Consider the following 21,372-nt stretch of genomic DNA (forward strand, 5'->3'; position numbering starts at 1 on the left):
CCTGGAGATCCAAGATCAAGTCCCATATCAGGCTCCCTGCATGGAGCCTGCTTCTCCCTCTGCCTCCCTCTCTTTCTCTCTCTCTCTCAACCTGCGTCTCTCATGAATAAATAAAATCTTTAAAGAAAAAAAAAAAGGTAGTCTCCTCTTAGATTATACTGGCATTCAACTGGAAACCAGAGCATTTAAACATTAAACAGTACAGTACCATGATTATGTTGTAATGAAAGTCTACTGTATCTTTTTTTTTTTTTTAAGAAAGAGAGAGAGCGAGCACATGAGCAAGTGGGCAGAGAGAAAATCTTAAGCAGGCTCCATGACTAGCACAAAGCCCAACATGGAGCTCCACTGCATGACCCTGAGATCATGACCTGAATTGAAATCAAGAGTTTGGTACTTAAACAACTGAGCCACCCAGGCACCCCAAAGTCTAATGTATCTATTTTTTTAAAGATTTTATTTATGTATTTGAGAGACAGGGAGAGCAAGAGAGAGAGAGAGCATGAGCAGCGTAAGGGACAGAGGGAGAAGCAGACTTTGAACTGCGCAGGGAGCCTGATGCTGAGCTCTACTGAGAGACTCCAGGATCATGACCTAAGCTGAAGGCAGACACTTAATGGACTGAGCCACCCGGGTGCCCCAAGTCTAACGTATCTTAAAACACACTGAGTGGGCTCCTGGGTGGCTCAGTGACTCAAGCATCAGGTCATGACCTCAGGGCAACTGGGATGGAGTTCCCTGCTCAGCAGGGAGTCTGCTTGTTCCTCTGCCCCTCCCCTCGCTGGTGCTCTTACTTGAGGGTGTGAGCTTGTGCGTGCACATTTTCTCAAATAAATAAAAACAAAACAAAACAAAAAACACCTCACAATACATTGAGAAAGTTATTCAATTTTGTAGACCTGGAATACTACCTAAATTAAAAACAACAAAGAGCACATTCTGCTTTTTTTTTTTTTTTTTTTTTTTTTTTTTTTACTGAAGCAGATATGTATAGTACATTGGTAGAAACCATTCTATTAATGAAATCATGTCTTAATTGGCCACGTTAAAAAAAAAAACTCATTGTATAGAATTAAGAAAACTGGTAAAGTAATAAGCCAGAGGTGCTTCCTGTAATTAATTGTGTGGCATATTTCCATCATGACTAACATACCATTATCTAAGAACACTGTAGTATTGTTAGTTGACAATAACCCTAAGGTAATATAAAATTTAGAATCATGTTCTGGATAAAATGTTCAGTTTAGTTTTTATTTACCATACCTAATTCTGAGAAAACATTTAAGTGCATAAATGATATTGTTCTGAGAAAACATTTAAGTGCATAAATGATATTGTTCCCTAATCATGATTTTCTCCCAAAAGAGGAGCTACCATATAGCACTCTATTAAATGGTGCTTCAGTAGGTTAAAAAAAAAAAAAAAAAAGTCTGGTTAAGATGAAGAGCTTGGAGTCTAGAGCCAAACTTAAGCTCAAATTCTTGCTCTGCAATTCAACTAGCTGTGTGATAACAATTTGCTCTAGTTATAAGAGTAACATCTAATTTTTTCATGTTTCAGGCAGGATCAATTCCCTAACTTGCTGTGTGATTTAATTGTACTGCTTAGGTTAGCCAGACAATTAAACATACGTATCTTACAATTTTCTTGTTTACATCTTGAGATTTAATCAGACATAACACTAATGAAGCATTTCCAACTTTAAAAGGACAAAAACACAAAGCAATAGTATTTTTATCTTTAACAATACACAAATCTTAAATGTTAACTATATTTATTTACTAATAACTAAGCACAGTTTGGCATTGCCCTAACAAGGTAATCATGAGTTGTTGAGACACATAGGACTATTAGGAATGCAAGAGTAATTGATTTAATTATATGTCACCACAAGATGGAGAGTTCTCTCTCACACACACACACACACACACACACACGCACACACTTCTGTGGAAAGACTAGATTTGACTTATTCCATTCTGCCATCTAGTGGTGATATAATTAGGTATTATTCTCTATTGGATCAGTCTCCTATGCAATAAAAATAAGCAGTTTCATAAGAACTAAAAAATTAATTGAAAGACAAAATTTAAGCACAGAAAGGAAAGTGGTAACATCATTTAATATAATGGAAAGGAGGAGCATATCAGAGAAAGAAGTCAAGGAGAAATGTCAGAGTGGAGTCCCAAACTGGCAAAACAGGTTTAAAACATAAAATCTATTTTAAAATCTAAAATATGGATTTTAAAACATGACTTTCTTCCTTGTACTTAGAATAAAGAATTCTAAATATGACCTCACCTATTTCTTTAAAAAATAAGTAGTGTGGATTTAAATAATATTAACATTGCCTTTTTTTACTTATAAAACTGAAAACTACAAAATCATAAGGAAGCATCTAAGGTTCCTAAAGACTTACATAAATTTTGGATAGGGCTATTTAGATGTATAGTAGATTGTGTTTTCATTGAATAATAATGCTTCTTTTGCTTGAATTTTACAGTTAAAATTTAAGGAGTTAATTTTTTAAAAATTTTACCAAAAAAATATACATACCATGTCAAATGTACAGAAACAATATTAGAAAGCAAAGGACTAATGTTTTTGATAAGCAAAAAAGCTCTATGAATCAATCAGAAAAAGATAATCACAGAAGGAAGACATAAAGGATATGATCAAGCCATCTATAAATAATATGGTTAATAATAAAAATTACCACTCATTAGTATCCTCATTTAAATGACGTTAATAACATTAAAATAGTATTTTTTGTGTCTCAATCTATCAAAGAGAAAGATTTATAATAACCAGTGTTGGTGAAGATGTAGGAAAGCAGGTGCTGTTGGGGAAATATAAACTGTGCAACCATTCTGAGTGTTAAATGGGAATACATGTTTACTTGGAATTTCAACTCCTAGGAATTTATACTAGCAACACAGGTTTCCCCTGCTATCTGGAAGTAGAGTGTTCTTTCTTAAAAAGGTTTTACTTATATATTTATTTGAGAGAGAGATAGAGAACAAGTGTAGGAAGGGGCAGAAGGAGAGGGAGAAACCGATTCCCCACTGAGCAGGGAGGCTCACTCCATCCCAGGACCTGGGGGTCATGACCTGAGTGGAAGACAGTCACTTAACTGACTGAGCCACTCAAGACTCTGCCTGAAGTAGAGTGTGGCTTTAAATTTTTTATTATTTATGTATTTATTCATGAGAGACAGAGAGAGAGAGAGAGGCAGAGACACAGGCAGAGGGAGAAGCAGGCTCCCTGTGGGGAACCTGATGTGGGACTCGATCCCAGGGCCTGGGGGGATCACAACTTAAGTCAAGGTAGATGCTCAACCACTGAGCCACCCAGGTATCCCTAGTAGTGTTCCTTTTTTTTTTTTTTTAAGATTTTATTTATTCATAGAGACATAGCTAGAGAGAGAGGCAGAGACACAGGCAGAGGGAGAAGCAGTCTCCATGCAGGGAGCCCGATGCGGGACTCGATCCCAGGTCGCCAGGATAACGCCCTGGGCTGCAGGCGGCACTAAACCGCTGCGCCACCGGGGCTGCCCCCAAGTAGTGTTCTTAAGAAATCTTTCATAAGCTGAAATGACTTAAAAAGAAGTATCCTCCCCACTTCTTAAAAAGTATCAAGTCCTCATTGCACCACTTTGCTTTCACAAAAGACTACCTTAATACCTGTTTTTAGTAAAAGACCTCCAAAGAGGTTTTCACTTTAACAACAAAAACCATTACTATACAATGTAAATCTTTCATAAAAGTGAAGTGGCATATTATGAACTTCCCTCCAATTCTGATTTGATTTATACACAAAGATCTATCTGTAGGGATATGATTAAATTGGTGTTTAACAGCTTAAACTCGGCCACATGCTAAAATTCAACAGATGAGTATAAACTATGATGTGATGTGAAGTATATGCTGGAATATTATGTAACTTGTAAAAGTCCTAGTGTAGAAATATTAATGACATCGGTAAATGCTCACCTTTAGTATGTGGAAAAGCAGGTTATAACACTGTATGTATAGCATGATACCAATTTTGGTTTTTTCTTTTTTAAAAAGGTACTTTATTTTCTTCTTTGTGCTTTTCTAAATCCCTCAGTTACATGTATTACTTTTATAATCAAAATAATGATAAAATTTCTAATTATTACATATCACAAAACTCTTGATTACCGTATTTTCATATAAAATATACAATTTTCAAATCAAATTTACACTTGCATATTTAGGTGAGTAGAAATCTTAAACACAGGTTTCAGATGTATGTGTTCAATACAAAAAGGATACTGAGAAAATTTTTTAGATCATTTCAAGAAACCGCATTAAAGCTAGTAAGTATGATTTGGAAACTTCTCAGTGAAAAGCCAGAACTACATATCCACTTAAGAAAACATCTAGAAATTTATTATTCTAATCCCTTGTTTTGCATTCTTTTCTCAACATCTCTAAGTAAAATTTATTTTCTAAATATTCAAATTTGACTATTTCTTAAAATTACCACATCAAAATGACCCCCAAATATTAAACTATAGATTATCACTTATGCATGGGTAACAACTAATGAAAATCTTTTTTCCTGATTAATAGTCCATTTATCCAAAGATTGTATGTATTTCGATGTTGTCATCCCATAAGAACAAGACATCAAAGAGAAAATAATAATTTAGTGTATTAAACTAGCTGCTCTGCCAAGAAAATACATGTGGTAAATATAAATGGATAAATTTATAACTGGAACTTCCTTCACAAAATATAATAGTCTTCTACTAGCAGAATTTGAATATTACAGCTTTCAACTATATTCTAAACAAAATAATTAAAAATCAATTCCAATAATTTAGAATAAGTGCTTTATTTTTTAATTACCACAAAAACTGAAACTATCATTTACATCAGTTGCAAGAGCAATAAAAATCAGAAATCAATTTGCTATAACTCTTGAAAACATGAGCATAAAACAAAACTAAAAGAAACAAAAAGGAAAAACCAAATACTACTTTTAAACTGAAGATAATCTCACTACCTGTCATACCCACCTGCAAATGTACAAACAGAAGATGCATTAGAAACAGGGCAAGATTTAATTGATTTAGAACAAAATTCCTAACCAATCCCAACCCAGTTTTCAATTACTTGTGCATGTTTATTATAGAGCCACAAAAAGTAAATCTCTTCTAATATGTAACCAGCTGATGTCAATTCAGAACATTCCACACTAGCACAACAATAACTACGGAAATCATGAGGTATGACTAGAGAAGGAAAAAAGCCAAACCCAGCATCCAAAGTGCACATATTTCATACTTCAATTTAACTGCAATACAGTTCTAGTTTGGTTAAAAAAAAAATTTCCTTAAGCTATTGGTCTAAAAGAAGAGCAAATGTATTTTTTTTTGAATTTAAAAAATATATACGTAATCTTCCTTTGTTTTTGATAAGTTCAAATATGAATTGATAACAGGGTAATTGGATTCTTTAGGAAAGCTCTATAGAAGAGATGAATACAACATACGATATCTTCTTTAAGAAGTATGAGCTGAAATGTTTAGGCATTCCTTGCATTGTTTTTCTATATATTTAAGGAATGCTGTTCTTATAAACAATTGCTTTGAAAAAGAAATACTGAGACCAAAATACATTACTAGAGGATCTCTCTAAAAGGTCACCAAAACTATCCTTGCTCATGACATCAGGGAAAATGAGTTTTCAGAATTTATCTTGTTAGAAAAAAATGCTACCGCTTTTCTTCCTTTTTCTTTTTTGTGATTATCACAATCAAACATCAGAAGATTTTCCCCAAATAAATACTGATGTAAATGTTGATTTCAAGGGCAAACAACTTTTGTAAGAGTCTATTTCTCAGGCATTTCACCATCTGTTGAGACTGAGGCAGCACTGTTCTGGTGTGAATTGTCACTGGACTCCTGGGAAGTATTCCTTCTGGGACAGTTTATTGGGACCTGAAGCTGATTAGCAGATGTAGGCTTAGCAGCATTTGGTGGCTTTGCAGAGGAATTAGATGGAAGTCTATGACGACTACTGTCCTCACCAGAAGTAGATGAATGTCTTTTTCTTCCAAATTCCTCACTAATCGGGGGCTGCAAAATGTGAAAGACAATATAGTGACAATTTTACTGTTTTCCCTGCCCTCAAAATCTAAGGTCAGACTTTTTCAAAAAGATGGAAACTATGTTGGCATTTCAGTAGATTCTATTACTATAACAAAAACTTCACAGCAATTCAAGGTATTAAATTTTCTCAACTAAATCACCTTACCTATATTTGTTCATTCTTTCAATTAACATTTTTTTAAAAAAAGATTTTATTTATTTATTCATGAGAGACACACAGCGAATGAGAGAGAGAGAGAGAGAGAGGCAGAGACACAGGCAGAGGGAGAAGCAGGCTCCATGCAGGGAGCCCGACGTAGGACTCGATCCTGGGTCTCCAGGATCACGCCCTGGGCCAAAGGCAGGTGCCAAACCACTGAGCCACCAGGCTGTCCAACATTTTTTTTTTTTTAGAAGATTTTATTTATTGATTGATGAAAGAGAGAGAGAGAGAGAGAAAGGCCAAGACACAGGCAGAGGGAGAAGCAGGCTCCATGCAGGGAGCCTGATGTGGGACTCAGTCCTGGGTCCCCAGGATCACGTCCCCAGTTAACATGTTTACTAAGATTCTTGTATGTTTTAGGGCTTGAGCTGCATTCAGGGCATAAATATAAGGCTGGGTTCCCTGCCTCCAAGAAAATGTTTCAAAGAGGCTATTTTCCTTCTTTTTTCAACTTCTCAACTGCAAAGCACTTATAACTCTAATCCCTTCCAACCCTAAACTCTTATCCTAGACTTGTTTGAATGATAGTTTAACAAATAAATGAAAGCAGCAGAGAGAGAAAAGAGATACCAAGTCAAATATCTTTAGTGAGTCTGAAGGTTTATCTAGGATTTCTAGGATAAGGAGAATGAAAAGCATTATTGATGGTACTAATTTTAAACATTTTCAAATAAATATCCATTAAGCTCCCAAATCCTCTCAGATTGCAAGCAAGGACAGGGTAGGCAGTGAAAATGTATTCTGCACTCAGAAACAGTCAGCTTGTAAGGACTTTCCAGTTGCAAGGTCTTTCCAGACTTGGGAGTCCACAACTATAACCACCAGACTATTTTCATCTGAAAACAAGTTAAGACCGTAGCCTCCTTTTTCCAATCTTCCACTGTATTTAAAAGCAGAGGCCTGAATTCTTAACTTCTGTTCAGATAGGGTAAAAGGGTAAAAGTCACTATTTATAGAGTAAGGATGTCTTTGTGACAGAAATGGCGAGGCCACTCTAGAAACATCTTGATTCCAGAGACAGGCACTTCTATTAATTCTGTTCCTGGGCTATCAAGACTATTTACACAAAATATAACACAAACAAATTACAATACTAACCAGAGATGGACCTAGCATTCCTTTCACCTCTCTCTTTTCTGTTCTTTTGACTCTTATTTTTCTTTCTTTTCCTTTTTCTTATTTTCATCTCATTCTTTAATTCTTTCCTCTTACTCTTGAAATCAAATTGTTTAAGGCTTACTCTTCTGTCTCTATATTTAACATAACATGACATGACATTCTTATCTTAATTTTATTATGTGGAGAGAAACCTAAATCCATGTTATATCAGCACATATTATGAAAGTAAAGGATAAAAGTACATAGAAAGTGAAAAATTTTTGAATTGTTAGTGAGAAATTACTAATATATCCACATCAAAGTCACTAAATCTACAAAATGTTTAATTATAGGGGTATATCAAAATTAAAGTGAACTGACAATTGTACTGTGGTTACATAAGATGTTAACATTTGGGAAATCTGGGTAAACAGAGTAAATGGGAATTTTTGCACATGTTTTATTATTTTAAAAATATTTTATTTATTTATTCATGAGAGACACACAGAGAGAGAGGCAGAGACACAGGCAGAGGGAGGAGCAGGCTCCATGCAGGGAGCCTGTGTGGGACTCGATCCCGGGTCTCCAGGATCACGCCCTGGGCTGAAGGCAGTGCTAAACTGCTGAGCCACCTGGGCTGCCCTGCACCTGTTTTAAAGTTTAATTTCAAAACTAGAAAATTACAATTTCAAAATAAAAAGTTAAAAAAATAAAAATTGTGAAAGTAAAGAAAGTCGTGATAACTCAAAATATGAAGGTAATAAAAAGACTATAGAAGAAAGGACTTAAAACTTACATCAATGCGGAAGTCTTCTAACCTCTTAAAGCTACAGAGGTATTCCTGAAGTTTTGGGTCAATAGACTGTGTCTTAGATTGAGAATATTTTAGGTAAGCCCAAAACTTTTCTAATCCATACAGCTGACCTAGTAACAAAGAAAAATATACACATTATACAAAAATTTAAAAACAATTCATATTGAACATGAGCCTACCAGCAATTAACCATTTATCTTCCAGCATATATTATATCTAGATTTTGAGAATAAGACATTGTAATAATGGCAGCAACATTTAGTAGTAAGCATTTGTTATATGAGGTATTAAATGGTTTTTATATTTTAAACTAATTTGAACCATATATAAACCTGTAATGTAGGTGCTCTTATGTATATTACTGATGAGTAAACTGAGGCTAACAGTAAAGTGACTTAACCAAGGTCACACAGCTACCAAGTGGTGAAAATGGGATTCAGACCTACATATGGATTTCGCCTAAAGCTTGCACTGTTACCCACTGTACTATTCCATCTTTCCAAGCATATTTGCTGATGTTTCAAAGAATTTTCATGCAGTGGAACATCAGTGAGTATTATCACGTTTGTCAAGGGAAAAATGGCAAAATACTACGCCATAAAGGAAACACTTGGGTGTGGTTATTTTCCAACACCTCACAGGAATGATCTTACTATATGGTGCCCCATCCTTCAACAAGAACCCTAATAGTGGCCTGAAGATCTTAAATGACCTACTCTGAAGAAAACAGTTATGAACTCCTTTTATTTAGTGACTCAGGTTTGCAATTTCCAAATAGAATAAGATCATTGGTTTTTTTGGTTTTGTTTTGTTTTACCAGATTCGTAGTCTTTTTTGGTTTCTTCTTGGAAATCTTTAAAAATTTCTTGTCTGAATTTTTTTTCCAGTCCATAACTATAAAACCTGAACAGACATTCTAATCCATACCTGTAGAGAGGAAATAGAAGGTTTATAGTAAAAATTTTGCTATGGCAATGCAAACATTTCATAGATAGAAGCAAACATGATATAAATAAGCCCCTCCCCCGCAAAGGCTTAAATGTGTGCAGGGTTTTTGTTTTTTTTTTTAGTTTAAGTGGTTATTTAGTAATCCATAGATGGCTTTGCTATTTTTGTTCACTCAACCACAGCATCTGATGGAAGTATACTGGGAACCTGCAAATTGAGAGGCAGCCCATGGACAACTACACTATGGCTCCTTTAGACAGAGCCCTCTCCTTGGTATTTGTGAAGAAATGTTGAAAAGATTTAGTGATACTGGGAATATTTGAGTTTTCCCAAACCAAGGTTTATAATGGTGTGTTTGTGCATGGTTTTAAATACTTTTGAACACAATCTTCAGTCAAGAAATATAAAGACTATACTCTTGTGCCCCAGACCCTATGTGTGGTTGATCCATTCAACTACAAATGACAAACCTAACAATGGCTCCTCATAGATCTTCCCTATTTTATTTTATTTTTTTAAAAGATTTATTTATCCATAGAGACAGAGAGAGAAAGGCAGAGGAGAAGCAGGCATCATACAGAGAGAGCCCGACGTGGGACTCGATCCAGGGTCTCCAGGATCACACCCTGGGCTGCAGGCGGCGCTAAACCACTGCGCCACCATGGCTGCCCAGATCTTCCCTATTTTAGTTATTAAAGTATACTTTTTTAAAAGATTTTATTTATTCATGAGAGACACAGAGAGAGAGAGAGGTAGAGACATAGGCAGAGAGAGAAGCAGGCTCCATGCTAGGAGCCCAATGCGGGACTCAATCCAGGGACTCCAGGATCACACCCTGGGCCAAAGGAAGATGCTCAACTGCTGAGCCACCCAAGTGTCCCATAAAGTATATTTCATAAAAGATATTTTGCTAAAATAATTTTAATTACTATATATATCAGAAAACAAATTTCCCTTCTATTCTTCTGTAACTACCTAGAGGACCCAAGACAGATTTTGGACGGGGGATTAGCAAACTATATGGGCTCAACCTTTAAATTAATTGTGATGAGTAGAACCCATGAGAATGAACAAAGTCAACAAGACAGCAGTAAAACGACCATGTCTAGCTTACTAAACTAAAACATGTCAAAATCAAAAGATTCTTCAGAATGCTTAAGTTGTTCTGGGTGCCTTACAGGAATAAAGAATACAATTTCTGGTAGTCTTTCTTGACATTACTGGTTACATAATTTTATCTGGCTTTTATTCACACGAAGGTGCGTGTGTGTCTTCTGTAGCTAGTTTATTTTCAAGATGGAAAGTGATGGTCTGTCCAGAAGAATAAATAGGTTTCTTGGCAAGCCACCAAGAGAGCTGTAGGACTACTAACTATACACCCACACACTGACCTGAGCTCTTTGCTTTGGAAGCCATTAGTGATGCTATTCTTTGAGCTTGTATGACTGAAGGCTGAGGGGACTAAAGACTAAAGAACACCAGCTCAGCAATGACAAATCACCTTGATACTTCTTTTATGGGATATTATATTGATATTAGTTATATATTAGTTTATATTGGTAAAGGCCAATAGACTACTACAATATTTGGATTTTTAGTCTTACTTTTTAGTAAACCAATTCCAAAGACCAAAAGTATGACATTAATAACAACCCAACTATGCAGCCTAACTGCTAGAGTGAAGATCAGGGGCAAATAGCCAGCCTCTCAGTTGTTATTTATTCATTTACCTCTCATTATGAGACAGCTTAGATGAGTGAAAACATAAAGGCTGAGAAGCAGAACTGTATTTGAATTCTAGGACTGTAATTATATCCCTGAAAATGGGAATAATGATATCCTACTTTTTAAGAATAGATGACATAGTATTTGTAAAGCATTTAGACCACAGCTGACACATTGAAGATACATGATAAAGGTTATTTCTCTCCTTCTTTCTTGAAACTACCTTATTGCTTAAGTTTAGTCAATGGATAGATTTAGTATTGATCTTCTTCCTAATAACAACAGCAATTTATTGAACACTTACTGTGTATCAGGTAGTATGTTAAGACCTTTACAGGTTCTGTTTTGTTTAATCTTCACAATAACCCTATGAGGATAGTTACCATAATTTCCTCCACTTTATAGATAAATGACCTTAAGCATATTGGGAATAATATCTTGCCAAGATCACAGTAAGTTAACAGGCTGGGATTCAAATTTAGGTCTGATTTCAAAGCCTTCAGATGCTTAACTACTGTGCTAAGGAACAGCTAATCCAGGCTAGTCATGAACACTGCAGAAACATACCCAAAATTATGTGTTCAAAAGCTACTAGAAACATACACAGATGACTATAGGAACACAGAAAAACTCCCAACCTAGCCTTGGACAGCCATGGGCATATCAGAAAAGTTATTACAAAGTCAAAGAACAAATTGAAATTGTTTTTAAAAAGACAAAATATGCTAAAATTAATTAGAACAATGACTTTCAATTTTTTCCAAGTCCAATAGTAAGAAAAATATTTTATCTGGTTACTAAGTCAACACAGTATGTGTGTATATACAAGCATATACATGTTTTGCAAACAATTCTTAAATGCATTTATGTATTAAGTATGAAAAATTTAGCCTTACTGTATGTTGTCAGTATGATATTTTCCAAACTACTATATTGACTTCACAACCCACTAATGGGTTGCACATCCCATTAGCACATCATACTTTGTATGAGAATATCAAAATCAGAAATAGCAAATTTTGCCTTTTGTGCCAACTCTGGTAAACTGGAAGCAGCTATTAAAACTTTGGTAAGACTATAAATCTGAATTCAAGAACATGTAACAGTGCTGGGATTGATTAGAGATGTAATAACAGAAGAGAGAGAAATAGAGGTAAACATACTATGTATCTGTCATTCCCAATCAAGATAAACATTCTGGATGAGAATTAGTCTTTATTTTTATACAAATTAGGGAAAATGTAATTTTTTTCTAGAAAAATTTATTTCTAGCATCTTGTATTCCTCTCAAAGATTACAATATCTGATTAACAGTATATTCTTATTTAAGATTTATAAGTAGAATCCATTTTTTACAACTTAAAGAATGGTAAATTTGAGTAAACAAGGAGTGTAAAATTATCTTTTTTTTCTTCTTTCCATTTCTTCTTCCTTTCTCTCATTTTCCAGGAATAAATAGTTTGCATGAGCCCACTTCATGTTCCTTCTCATCCTTTTAGTCTGGTCTCAACTCTACCATATAGACACTCTCAAAACTTCTCCTGAACATTTTTCAAAGAAGTAAGGTTTAACCTGGATGAAAAGAATGAGTTAGCAAAGCAGAAGGAGGAAGAAGAGAAGAATAAGCAGAGATGAGAATATATAGAAAAATCTAGAGGATAGAGCTTGGGTCATTCAGAGAACGTGTTCTGCACCACTGTTGCCTAGAAGACTAGAGCACACTAGCAGGAAAAAAATGAGATTTGATAGATGAGTCTGGACATATCATGAGAGGCCTTATTTGTTCTTGGTTTCAGGCATCTTAACAACTAGTTTGGCTCTAAGTATTTGTGAATTTGCAAGGGAGGTCTCTAGTGGCTCTTTCAGATTTCTTTTGGCCTTTGTGCCAGCCCCCAAGGTGGTTCCAAATAATCCTACCTCCTGATATTCACAACCTTGGGTAGTCTCCTCCTATCAGGTACGGTACCAGGGTTGGTCTGTGTGAATAATACAATATTGCAGAAGTGATGGTATGTTACTTGCAAGCACAGGTTATATAAGACATCAAGGATTCCTCTTGGAAGTTCTCCAACTTTCTTAGATCATTTGCTCTGGATGAAGTCATGTTGTTAAATGCCCACCGGGAAGCCTATGTGGTGAAGAACTAAAGCTTTCTGCCAACAGTCATGTGAATAGGCTTGAAGAGGATCCTCCAGCCTAAGTCAAGTCTTCAGAGGCTGCAGCCTGATCTAACATCTTGACTGCACATGAGACCTGTGAGTCAGAACCACCCAGCTAAGCTATTCCTAAGGTCCTGACCCTTAGAAACTATAAACTAATAAATGCTTCTGAGTTTGGGGATTCCTATGCAGCAATAGGAAATGAATATAGCCCTCTTTCCAGTTACGTTATGCTACCCTCATAGTTCAAAACTGGGCCATTTCAGTACTAGTTTTTAAATTATTTTTTTGAAAACTCCCTTTAACTGTAAAAATGTGAGAAAATATTTGACCTGTAATTTTCTTTTGCATCTTCCCAAGCAAGTTGTCTAAATTCCTCATACATTTTTTTATTGAAGTGATCTCTGAGGAAAAAGGACCAGAAACGAAAGAGGGTATTCATTTCTTGGGACTGGCCAATTCCCAAGCGTTTTCTCTCTGGAAAAGTTAAAATAATAAAACATTTTTTTTTTTTTGGTTAAAGAAACTTATTAAAGTCAAATCAGCAGACATTTTACATGGCTTAAAATAAGAAAAGCTAAAACATATTAATCTCCAAAATGTATCTGGGTTTCTTCTAAGTAAGGGATAAGTATGAATCCATTTTCTGACTCATTGCTCAAATTTAAGCATTTGTCAATGGTAAGAAGAATATGCTAAACTTTCTTCATGTAGCTAAGCTACAAAAATACATGAAATACATAAGTAATTAAGGTAATTATAACAAAATAAAAGAATATCTTAGCCTGATGTTAAATATCACATTTTTAAATATTATATTTTAGTTTTAAACATAGCTACACAAAGGACAAGCATCTTACCACTTAGGCATCTTCGACGATACTTGTGGTACACTTGTTGGGTAAAGCCATTTTCCTTCAAAAGTTCATGAGAAGGGTGCTGGAACTTTGGGAATGAATGAGGAGTACATCCATAACCTCCTACTAGTGGTGCACCTTCTGAAGGTGAAGCATTTGAACTGCTGTTTGAGGAGGGGGGAAAAAAGCCTTCAAACTGAAATATCAAGAACCAAGTGTTTAAACCAAGTGTTTAAACAATTTGTGCTATTTGTTATTGAGTCTGAACAGTGGAAAAGACTAAAACTAAACTAATGACATAAAGATCTACGTATGAATTACTTTTTATATTCAACACACAGGTATATTCAGAAGTTGATAAAGAACAAGGTTATAAATTCCCATACTAAAGTAGTAAGTAGAAGCAGATAACTGAATAGCTAGCTTATTCCTCTGCCAGATCTGTTATTAGTTTAGTTTAGTTTCCTATGGTATTGGAGAAATTTCAATTTTCATGAGTAATTAAGTAAATGATGTAAACTGGACAAATGGAAATGAGAAATAAAATCTGGTACAAAGGCAGTAATTTCATGAGTCCAAAGACAAACTTGCAATTCTGTACATCAATTCCACTTCTGAAATAGCTCCTAAATCGATCTCTTCTTTTTTATCTGCACTTCATTATTCAAATATAGGCTTTCTTCCTCTTTCACTCAAACTAACCGGTCTCGTTTCTCAAATCTCCCTCCTTCTATCTTATCACCAAAGTGATCTTCCTGTGTTTTGTTCTGTTTTTTGTTTTTTGTTTTTGTTTTTTCAAAGTGATCTTCCCAAGACACAGATCTGAATCAGTGGTTTTCAACATGTGGTCTATGGATGCTTCCCAAGAACTCTTCAAAAAGTTTGCAACTCAAGACCATTTTCACAATAACACTAAGGTATTATTTGCCCTTTTCACTGTGTTCATATTTGTACTGATAGTACTAAAGCAATTGGGTATAAAACCCCTAATGCAAATGGAGGCAGTGGTACCAAACTTTAGATATTAGTGATTATATTATTCACTGCTACGCATGCGCAAATTTTTAAAAATGCCAGTTGTTTCAACGTAAGATGTCCTTGATGGAGCAAAAAAATTAATTTTGTGAAATCTCAGTCCTTAAGTACTTGTCTTATTGTGTGTGACAAAATGGGACAAAAGCTTTAGTTTTGCAAAATGAGAAAGTTCTGGAAATGTTTCACAACAATGTGAATATACTTAATACTACAGAACTGTACACTTAAAATGGTTAAAATGGTATTTTTTGTGTGTGCTTTTTAATCACAATTTTTTAAAAATGGCAGGGGGACCCCAGGGTGGCTCAGCGGTTTACTGCCTGCCTTCTGCCCAGGATGTGATCCTTTAGTCCTGGGATCGAGTCCCACATCAGGCTTCCTGCATGGAGCCTGCTTCTCCCTCTGCCTATGTCTCTGCCTCTCTCTCTCTCTCTGTCTCTCATGAATAAATAAATAAAATCTTAAAAAAAAATAAATGGTGGGCATGCCTGGGTGGCTCACTTAGTTAAGCATCCAACTCTTGGTTTCAGCTTGAGTCATCGTCTTGGGTTCCTGGGATTTAGCTCCCAAGTAAGGCTCCATGCTCAGCTCAGAGTCTGCTTGTCCTTCTCCCTCTGCTTCTCCCCACCTCCTTCCACCCTCTCCCTCCCTCAAATAAATAAAATCTTTTTAAAAATGCTATGGAAGCATAAAGCACTTTTGCAGCATTATCAAAGTACAATGGGTATTTTTATGGACTGTTTGTTGAATTCCTAGCCCCTAATATAATGGTATTAGGAGGTAATTAAGTCATGAGGGTAGAATTCTGATGAGTATGGTAAGTGCCCTTATAAAAAGAAACATAGAATAGCTTGCTGCTTTCTTTCTGCTATTTGCCATGTGGGGATACAAGAAGAGAGTCCTCTGCAAAGCAGGCCCTCAACCAGATACTGATCTTTTGGGACCTTTATCCTGGAACTGTGAGAAATAAATTTGTTGTTTAAATTATGGCATGTGTGCTATAGCAGCTTGAACTGAGACAATTATCTAAAGTCAAAGCTCTTGTGTGATAAAGTTGTGAGTGGACCTAGTTGATTTTTTCATGGAACATAATTTTTAATTAGAAAGCAACAAATAAACTATGGTTATTCAGACTTCATTTTGTGTTAGACATTTCCTTGTAAATGAACAAAATGAATCCATAATGTCAAAGAAAACAGCTTTCATACAAACATTCCAATTTTGGAAACCTTGTACTTGTAACCATGAGCCTGATAGTTTACACTAATACTTAAAGACTTTTCTAATAAAATCAGTGGTGCTTTTTTTTTTTTAAGGAGTTTGTGTGTGCATGTCTGCATGTATGGTAAAATATATACGATATTTAGAATTTTAACCATTTGTAAGCATGCTTACTCTTCAACTGCATTAAATATTCACAATAATATGTAACTATCACCACTATCTATACCTAAAACTTCTTTATCATCCCCAGTTTGTGGACTTTAAAACTCCATTAAACAATAATTAGGCTTTTCTTCCTTCCCTCAGCCCCCAATAACCTCTATTCTACTTTCTCTCTTTAAATTTGACTGTTCAGGGTATCTCATATACAAGTAGGATCATATTATATTTACCCTACTCAGTCCCATTTATTTTATTAAGCATGTTTTCAAGGTCCATCTGTGTTGTTGCTGCATAAATTAAACTTTCATTCTTTTATATGGTTGAATAATATTCCATTACATGTATATACCATACTGTGTTTATGCTATAATCTGTTAATGGACATGGGTTGTTTTCATCTTTTGGCTGTTATGAATAATACTTCTATAAACATGGACATAAAACTGTTTGTTCAACTCCCCGTTTTCAGTTCTTTTCAGTTCCACCTCTACATATCTAGAGGTGGAATAGCTGGCTCATATGGTAATTGTATGTTTTAATCTTTTGAGAAAATGACAAGTGTTTTCCATAGTGGCTGTGGCATTTTATATTTCCACAAACAATGCTCAAGGGTTCCAATTTCTCCACATCCTCACAAACATTTATTTTGAGATATGTATGTATGTATGTATGGATGTTTGTATTTAAGTATGCACTCCATGCTGGGCGTGGAGCCCAACATGGGGCTTAAACTCATGACCCTGAGATCAAAACCTGAGCTGAAATCGAGTCAGGTGTTTAAGCAATGGAGCATCTTAGGTGCCCCATATTGTCAGTTTTGGTTTTTTTTTTTAATTATATATATCAGACAGCTCAGGATGCCTTAACAAAAGACCACAGACTGGGTAGCTTAACAGAAATTTATGTTCTCACAGTTCTGGAGGCCAGAAGTCTATTAGAAGGTGGAGGAGGGGCAGTAAAATATGCTCTAGACTGAGAAGGCACTTTGAGACCAAAAATCAAAGCCACTCCATACTGTTTACAGTTTTTTATTCAGGGCAATTTACTGAAAAGGGGATTGGGTGGACGGATGATCTTGGCACTATGCAGCTATTTTCCACAAAGTCCAGACCTTAATCTACAGAATTTATAGAGCAGTGGTGGGGAGTTTGGGCGGGATATCATTGTGGTGAGGTCAAAAGGTAGTTATCTAAATTAGCATCATCTGTATGCCAGAGGGATCTCTACTACGTTATCTGAAGTGGTGCAGTCTAGGGGTACCTGGATGGCTCAGTGGTTGAGTGTCTGCCTTCAGCTCAGGTCGTGATCCCTAGGTCCTGAGATCAAGTCCTACATTAGGCTCCGCATAGGGAGCCTGCTTCTATGTGTCTCTCATGAATGAATGAATAAAAATCTTAAAAAAAAAAAAAAAGTGGTGATGCAATCTATACACCAGAAGGATAATCAGAGTAAGCCTTCCCTCATTCCATCTAGAGTATACATTAACCTCCAATGGGCCTGGAACATGTAGCCCTGTGGGAGGTCATTGTGCAGACAAGAACAAGATGGAAGGCAAAAGATAAGAGTAGGTATTGTCAGTACTCCTTTTGTAGGAGTACTAGGTCAAAATGCCAGCAGCACTGGTTTCTGGTGAGGCTTCTCTTCCTAGATTAGAGAGAGCTACCTTCTCAATGTGTCTTCACATGGCTTTTTCTCTACATATATATAGAGATTCCTTGTGTCTCTTCCTCTTCTTGTAGGGACATGAGTCCTATTAAATTAGGCCCCATTTTTATGACTTAACTTTAATGCATCTCCTTAAAAGCTGTCTCCAACTATAGTCACACTGACGGTTAAGACTTCAACATATAATTTTAAGGAGAAACTATAATACCATCCTAGTAGGTGTGAATAGGCATCTCTTTGTGGTTTTTGTGTTTCTCTAATGACTAATGATATTGAACATCTTTTCATTGGCTTATTGGCCATTTGTATATCTTCTCTGAAGAAATAAATGTCTATTCAAATATTTTTGCCAGTGTTCACTTCGGCAGCACATATACAAATATTTTTGCATTGGATTTTTTTTTTAGTTGTCAAGTTTTTGGAGTTCTTTATATATTCTAAGTATTAATCCCTTACCTAATAAGTGATTTGCAAATATTTTCTCCTATTGAGTAGGTTGTCTTATGACTCTGATACTATCTTTTGATACATAAAAATTTTTAATTATGATAAGTATATATTTTTTTCTGTCACCTGTGCTTTCGGTGTGATATTCAAGAAACCAATGCAAATCTAAAATGATGTAGATTTTTCCTTTATGCTTTCTTCTAATAATTTTATCGGTTTTTCTTAACATATTTTTAATTTAAATTAATTAACATATATTATTGGTTTAAAAGGTAGAGGTCAGTGATTCATCAGTCATATATAATTCCCAGTGCTCATTATATCATATGCCCTCCTTAATGTCCATCACCCAGTTACCTCATCCACCCAACCCCTCAACTCTCCAGCGACCCTCAGTCTGGTTCCTATGACTACGAGTCTCTTATGGTTTGTCACTGTGATTTCATCTTACTTGACTTTTTTCCTCTCTTCCCCTATTATCCTCTGTTTCTTAAATTCCACATATGAGTGAGATCATATGATAATTTACTTTTTCTGATTGACTTATTTCACTTAGCATAATACATGTTAGCTCCATCCACGCCTTTGCAAAAGGCAAGATTTCAGTTTTAAAGATGGCTGAGTAGGGCAGCCCCAGTGGCACAGCGGTTTAGCACCGTCTGCAGCCTAGGGTGTGATCCTGGAGACCCAGGATCGAGTCCCACATCAGGCTCCCTATGTGGAGCCTGCTTCTCCCTCTGCCTGTGTCTCTGCCTCTCTCTCTCTCTCTCTCTCTCTCTGTCACTCATGAATAAATAAAGCTTTAAAAAAAATAAAGATGGCTGAGTAGTATTTCATTGTATATATGTACCACTTCTTTACCCATTCATCTGTCGATGGACATCTGGGTTCTTTCCATAGTTTGGCTATTGTGGACATTGCTGCTATAAACACTGGGGTGCAGGTGGCCCTTCAGATCACTACACATTTGTATCTTTGGGGTAAATCCCTAGTAGTGCAATTGCTAGGTCATAGGGTAGCTCTATTTTCAACTTTTTGAGGAACCTCCATACTGTTTTCCAGAGTGGCTTGTGCCAGCTTGCATTCCCACCAACAATGTAAGAGGGTTTCCTTTTCTCTGTATCCTTGCTAACATCTGTTATTTCTGGACTTAATTTTAGCCATTCTGATGTGTGAAGTGCTCTCTCTCTCTTTTTTAAAAATTTTATTTATTTATTCATGACAGACAGAGAGAAAGAGAGAGACACACAGGCAGAGGGAGAAGCAGGTTCCATGCTGGGAGCCCGACGTGGGACTCCATTCCGGGTCTCCAGGATCACACCCCAGGCTGAAGGCAGCGCTAAACCGCTGGGTCACTGGGGCTGCCCGTGAAGTGCTATCTCATTGTGGTTTTGATTTGTGCTTTCCTGATACTTAGTGATGTTGAGCATTTTTTCAAGTGTCTGTTGGCCATTTGGATGTTTTCTAGGGAGAAATGTCTTTTCGTGTCTTCTTCCCATTTTGTGATTGGATTATTTGTTCTCTGGGTGTTGAGTTTGATAAGTTCTTTATAGATTTTGGATACTAGTTCTTTCTCTGATATGTCATTTACAAATATCTTCTCCCATTCTCTCAGTTGTCTTTGGTTTTATTGTTTCCTTTGGTCTGCAGGAGCTTTTTATCTTGATAAAGTCCCAATAGTTCATTTTTGCCTTTGTTTCCCTTTCCTCTAGGCACCTGTCCAATAAGAAGTTGTTCAGCCGATGTCAAAGAAGTTACTGCCCGTGTTCTTCTCTAAGTTTTGATGGTTTCTTATCTCATATTTAGGTCTCTCATTTATTTTGAATTTATTTTTGTATATGATATAAGAAAGTACCACAGTTTCATTCTTTTGCATGTTGCTGTCCAGTTTTCTGAACACCACTTGTTGAAGAGACTGTCTTCTTTCCCTGGTTTGTCCAAGATTGGTTGACCATATAGTTGTATGTTCATTTCTGGGTTTTCTATTCTGTTTCACTGATCTATGTGTCTGACAACCTTTTTTACAAAAATGGAAAACTTTATTTTCAAATCATACGAAATTGAAGGAGTTCTAAGAAGCCAAAACAATCTTACAGAGGAAGAATAAAATTGGAGAATCAACATTTAGTAACTTTGAAAATTACTACAAAGCTACAGTATTAAATTAAATTAAAATATTATGGTCCTGGCATAAAGATGGATAAGTGGACCAATGGAATAGAATAGAGAGCCTACAAATAAACTCTCATGTGTCTGGTCAGTTTATTTTCAACAAGGGTGCTAGAACTCTTCAGTAGAGAAAAGAATCATCTTTTTAACAAGTGGCACTGGAAAAACTGAATATCCAACATCCAATATCCAGCAAAAGGATGGATAAGGATGGATCCAGAACTTATTCCCCATACAAAAAAAATAATAACTCAAAATTGATCAAAACAAATGAAAAATGAACTATTGGGACTTCATCAAGATAAACAGCTTCTGAACAGTGAAGGAAGCAATCAACAAAACTAAAGACAACCTACAGAATGAGTGAAGATATGTGCAAATGACATATCTGATAAAGGGTTAGTATCTAAAATCTATCAAACTCAACACTCAAAAACAAATAATCCAGTTAAGAAATGGGCAGAAGACACGAATAGACATTCTTCCAAAGAAAACATCCAGATGGCTAACAGACACATCACTCATCATCAGGGAAATACAATCCAAACCATGATGAGATACCACCTCACACCTGTCAGAATCGCTAAAATAACAACATAGGAAACAACAGATGTTGCTGAGGATACAGAGAAAGGGGAATCCTCTTACACTGTTGGTAGGATGCAAACTGGTGCATCCAGCTGGAAAACAGTAGAGAGATTCCTCAAAAAGTTAAAAATAGAGAA

At 35.8% G+C, this 21,372-nt stretch overlaps 1 protein-coding gene across 13 annotated transcripts in view; it reads right to left on the reverse strand.

Moving 5' to 3' along the window:
* Positions 1-4,844: 4,844 nt before the first annotated feature.
* LARP1B (La ribonucleoprotein 1B) overlaps positions 4,845-21,372 on the reverse strand; it is a 130,027-nt gene continuing 113,499 nt past the window's right edge. For 5 of the 13 annotated variants that reach the window (XM_038564667.1, XM_038564671.1, XM_038564670.1 and 2 more), the window contains 5 exons: positions 13,949-14,109; positions 13,421-13,565; positions 9,074-9,183; positions 8,239-8,366; positions 5,768-6,109 (listed from right to left, as the gene is read on the reverse strand). In XM_038564667.1, coding sequence (XP_038420595.1) covers positions 5,864-6,109; positions 8,239-8,366; positions 9,074-9,183; positions 13,421-13,565; positions 13,949-14,109 — 790 coding nt within the window. In that variant the 3' untranslated portion in view covers positions 5,768-5,863. Of the gene's footprint in view, positions 6,110-8,238; positions 8,367-9,073; positions 9,184-12,841; positions 12,906-13,420; positions 13,566-13,948; positions 14,142-21,372 lie in introns of those variants that run through there. The other 8 variants (XM_038564666.1, XR_005373933.1, XM_038564672.1 and 5 more) reach the window with 8 other exon arrangements.

Source organism: Canis lupus, chromosome 19, assembly GCF_011100685.1.
Source record: "Canis lupus familiaris isolate Mischka breed German Shepherd chromosome 19, alternate assembly UU_Cfam_GSD_1.0, whole genome shotgun sequence".
NCBI classification, from domain to species: domain Eukaryota; kingdom Metazoa; phylum Chordata; class Mammalia; order Carnivora; family Canidae; genus Canis; species Canis lupus.